The 3,210-nt window shown below is 39.0% G+C and overlaps 2 protein-coding genes across 2 annotated transcripts in view; both read left to right on the forward strand.

Moving 5' to 3' along the window:
• The window catches only part of LOC110022931 (ABC transporter B family member 20-like), a 10,034-nt gene extending 9,201 nt beyond the window's left edge, over positions 1-833 (forward strand). Inside the window, exon 12 of the mRNA XM_020722097.1 lies at positions 1-833. This exon is cut by the window's left edge and continues 14 nt beyond it. Coding sequence (XP_020577756.1) covers positions 1-508 — 508 coding nt within the window. The 3' untranslated portion in view covers positions 509-833.
• Positions 834-1,800: 967 nt separating this feature from the next.
• Positions 1,801-2,692, forward strand: LOC110022956. The gene is made up of 4 exons (XM_020722132.1): positions 1,801-2,047; positions 2,144-2,182; positions 2,252-2,492; positions 2,580-2,692. The coding sequence occupies exons 1-4, from the start codon at positions 1,863-1,865 to the stop codon at positions 2,601-2,603; spliced, it is 489 nt and encodes a 162-aa protein (XP_020577791.1). The 5' UTR covers positions 1,801-1,862; the 3' UTR covers positions 2,604-2,692.
• Positions 2,693-3,210: the final 518 nt, after the last annotated feature.

The following is a 3,210-nucleotide window of genomic DNA, read 5'->3' on the forward strand; positions in this document are numbered from 1 at the left end:
TCAGCAGGAGCCCATCATTTTCTCCACAACAATAAGGGAGAATATCATATATGGCAGACACAACGCCACAGAAGCTGAAATGAAGGAAGCAGCAAGAATAGCAAACGCCCACCATTTCATCAGCAGTTTGCCTCATGGGTATGACACACATGTAGGAATGAGAGGAGTCGACTTAACCCCTGGCCAGAAGCAGAGGATCGCCATCGCTCGTGTCGTGCTGAAAAACGCACCTATCTTGCTGCTTGACGAGGCAAGTTCTTCCATCGAGTCTGAGTCGAGCCGGGTTGTGCAGGAAGCACTAGACACGTTAGTCATGGGGAACAAAACCACCATAATGATCGCGCATCGAGCTCCGATGATGAGATATGTTGACAACATCGTGGTTCTTAATGGCGGCAGGATTGTCGAGCAGGGAAGCCATGATTCTTTGGTGCAAATGAATGGCCTCTATGTCCGGCTAATGCAGCCGCATTTCAGCAAGGGGTTTCGGCAGCATCGGCTTGTTTGAGAATCCTTAGATGGAGGCTGTAAATTATTTTGGATTGGGTTGAACGGCTCCCGGAGGGCTTGGGTGCAATTAAAACTTGTTGGGAGAATTGTACATTTGGGTGAAAGAGTGATCTGGAGAGAATTTGACCGTTGGTGTTGTGTGAGTTTGGTTATGGAGATTGTTGGGATTTTAGGTTTTGGTAGATTCGGGGTTTGAGGTTTGTGTAATGGTGAAGGTGGGGGTTGCTAGGATTGATGGAGATTTATTTTTTTAGGTTTTACCATATTTTATTGATTTGTTTAAACAAGAAAAAAGGGCGGTGATTTGTAACTTTTTTTAGTGCTTTTATACTGTTTGATCTTCATTTTTGCATATTGTTCTCTATATTTTTTCATAGAAGTTTTTGTGAAATAATTTTATATGATTATTAAGGAGCAATTGTTGCATGCGGAGGGCGCATATGGCGGCTGTGATCGGAGAGCGCACGCAGCTCTTCCTGCGCTCTCCGCACACAATAATTAGACATTATTTAGATAGTTGGAAAGCTGTACCATGCGCTCTCCACACGCAACACGCAATAAGTAGACATTATTTAGATGGTTGGAAAGCTGTACCCTTCCCAAATCACGTGAGCCTTTAGCTGGTTATTTTTGGGAGTTAAAACTGAACAAGTTTCTATATAAAACAACATTGAAAAGTAGTTGTTGCCTTGACAGCTTGCAGTATTGCTCCATTAAATTGCCGCTTTTATGAAAGGGCTGGTTAGCAACTGGCAAACGTAGCCACGAGATCTTGATTTGTTTTGATCACATTGGTCAATGATAATAGTTTTTTATTATATTTTTTTCTCCTTCTTGTTTGTTGAAATATATATATATATATATATATATATGTATATATATTAAATCATATTTGTTAGTATAACATTTAATTAGAATTTATTCACCATATTAACTGGAAAAAAAAAAATTGCATTTACTTCTAAGGTTTACATTTTTACCACTGGAGTCTTTCTTATCACATAAAAAACATCACCATTTTGAATTTAAAAGTGGAACATTCAAAAACATAAACATGGATGCTTTTTAGAAGTGGAAAAATATTACAACAGGATTTCGAATGAATTTGGAGTCCAATGGCACTGTGTCACGTGTAAAGTGAGCTTCACCGTTTTTAACACTGGTTGTGTATTGCGATGGGACCTATTTAACACGTGACGCCCCAATATTAAACTACTAACCAGAATTAAGTTAGGAATTTTGATATAATATTTTCTCCATGTAAATGTAAACTTTATGAGGTAAGGCGTGTACACTTTATGAGCTAGCCGTCTTCTTAGATCCTCGCATTTCTACAATATTTCAAATCAGCCATGGCACAAGCAAATAGCAAAATCACTCTCAAGCTACTCATCGATGCTCGCAGCAACAAAGTGCTCTTCGTCGAGGCTGGTAAGGAGTTCATAGATTTTATGTTCAGCCTTCTCACTCTCCCACTTGGCTGTGTCATCAAGCTCCTTTCCCCTACCAACATGATTGGATCCATCGGAAAACTTTAGTAAAGCGTTGAAAATCTCAGCGACACCTATCTCGTCGCAAACAGAGACAAATCTACACTGCTTCAACCCAAAGTCTCCACATTTAATGTATCAAGTCCTCTGCTTCTTGGCGCCGAACCCGTTACAGAACTAAAGTACTACCTCTGTAATAATTGCCGAAAAACAATAACCACTCAGAGTAATATTATATGCCCATAATGCAGGCTGGTGATGTCCTATGAAGTCCATTTCGTGGCGCCATATATGTATGGTTCACCTTCTTCTGGAGTGAATACAGGAGAGAGCGTTGAAGGCTTTGTAAAGGGAGTGATCACTTATATGATTACAGACGATATGGAAGTAACACCAATCTCTGCAATTTCCAGCATCACTTCAATCAATCGCTTTAGCATGAACAAGGAAATCCAATTAGAGGAAGAAGTGGTCGACATCGGCATGGAAGAGGTTAGTTTCTTAACATCCGGCTGAATTTTCTCTTAGAAAGTTTTCAATGCTTAACTATATGTTATTGAGTTTTTATATTTGTTTTAGGGACTTGCTTTGCTGAAGGCATAATTGGATTCTCCCACTGTGCTGACTGATGTTTTCTGTTCATCCAATAAGAAAGCAAAAGCTTCTTCGTCTTTTGCAGAGATCGATGAAGGGATTAATATTTAATCCATCCCGATATTATGCGTCTTTTGTTGCGAAAGCTTCTTTTGTTTCAGTGTTGCTAATATGTAAATGTTTCAAGGGGCAACGCTGATGTGCCTGCTGATCGATGCCTATATGCGTTTAATGCACAATCTTAATTATATAATTATCTTTTGTACCCAAATTATTTGTTTAATGTGCAGTCAACTAGCTAGTGCATCATCTCCTCATGAACAATTATAGCATTTTTTATGTTTATTTTGGGGGAAATTCTCATACAATCTATCTCTAAGGCTGGTTCTGCACTTTCTTTTTCTCTTTTTAATTCTTTGCTCCAGTCTTAAGTGGTGTTTGATTGCATGTTATTAGTAGTAGGGGTGTAAACGAACCGAATACGAATGAACAGAGCTTGTGTTCGTGTGTTTGAAATTTAGTTTGTTTGTAATAAGTTTGTGTTCGAAATTGTTCGTGAAGTCATTGTTCGTGTTCGTTTCTTAATGAACGAGTCGAACACGAGCTGTTCGCGAAC

This window comes from Phalaenopsis equestris, unplaced genomic scaffold (genome assembly GCF_001263595.1).
Source record: "Phalaenopsis equestris unplaced genomic scaffold, ASM126359v1 Scaffold000203, whole genome shotgun sequence".
Classification (NCBI taxonomy): domain Eukaryota; kingdom Viridiplantae; phylum Streptophyta; class Magnoliopsida; order Asparagales; family Orchidaceae; genus Phalaenopsis; species Phalaenopsis equestris.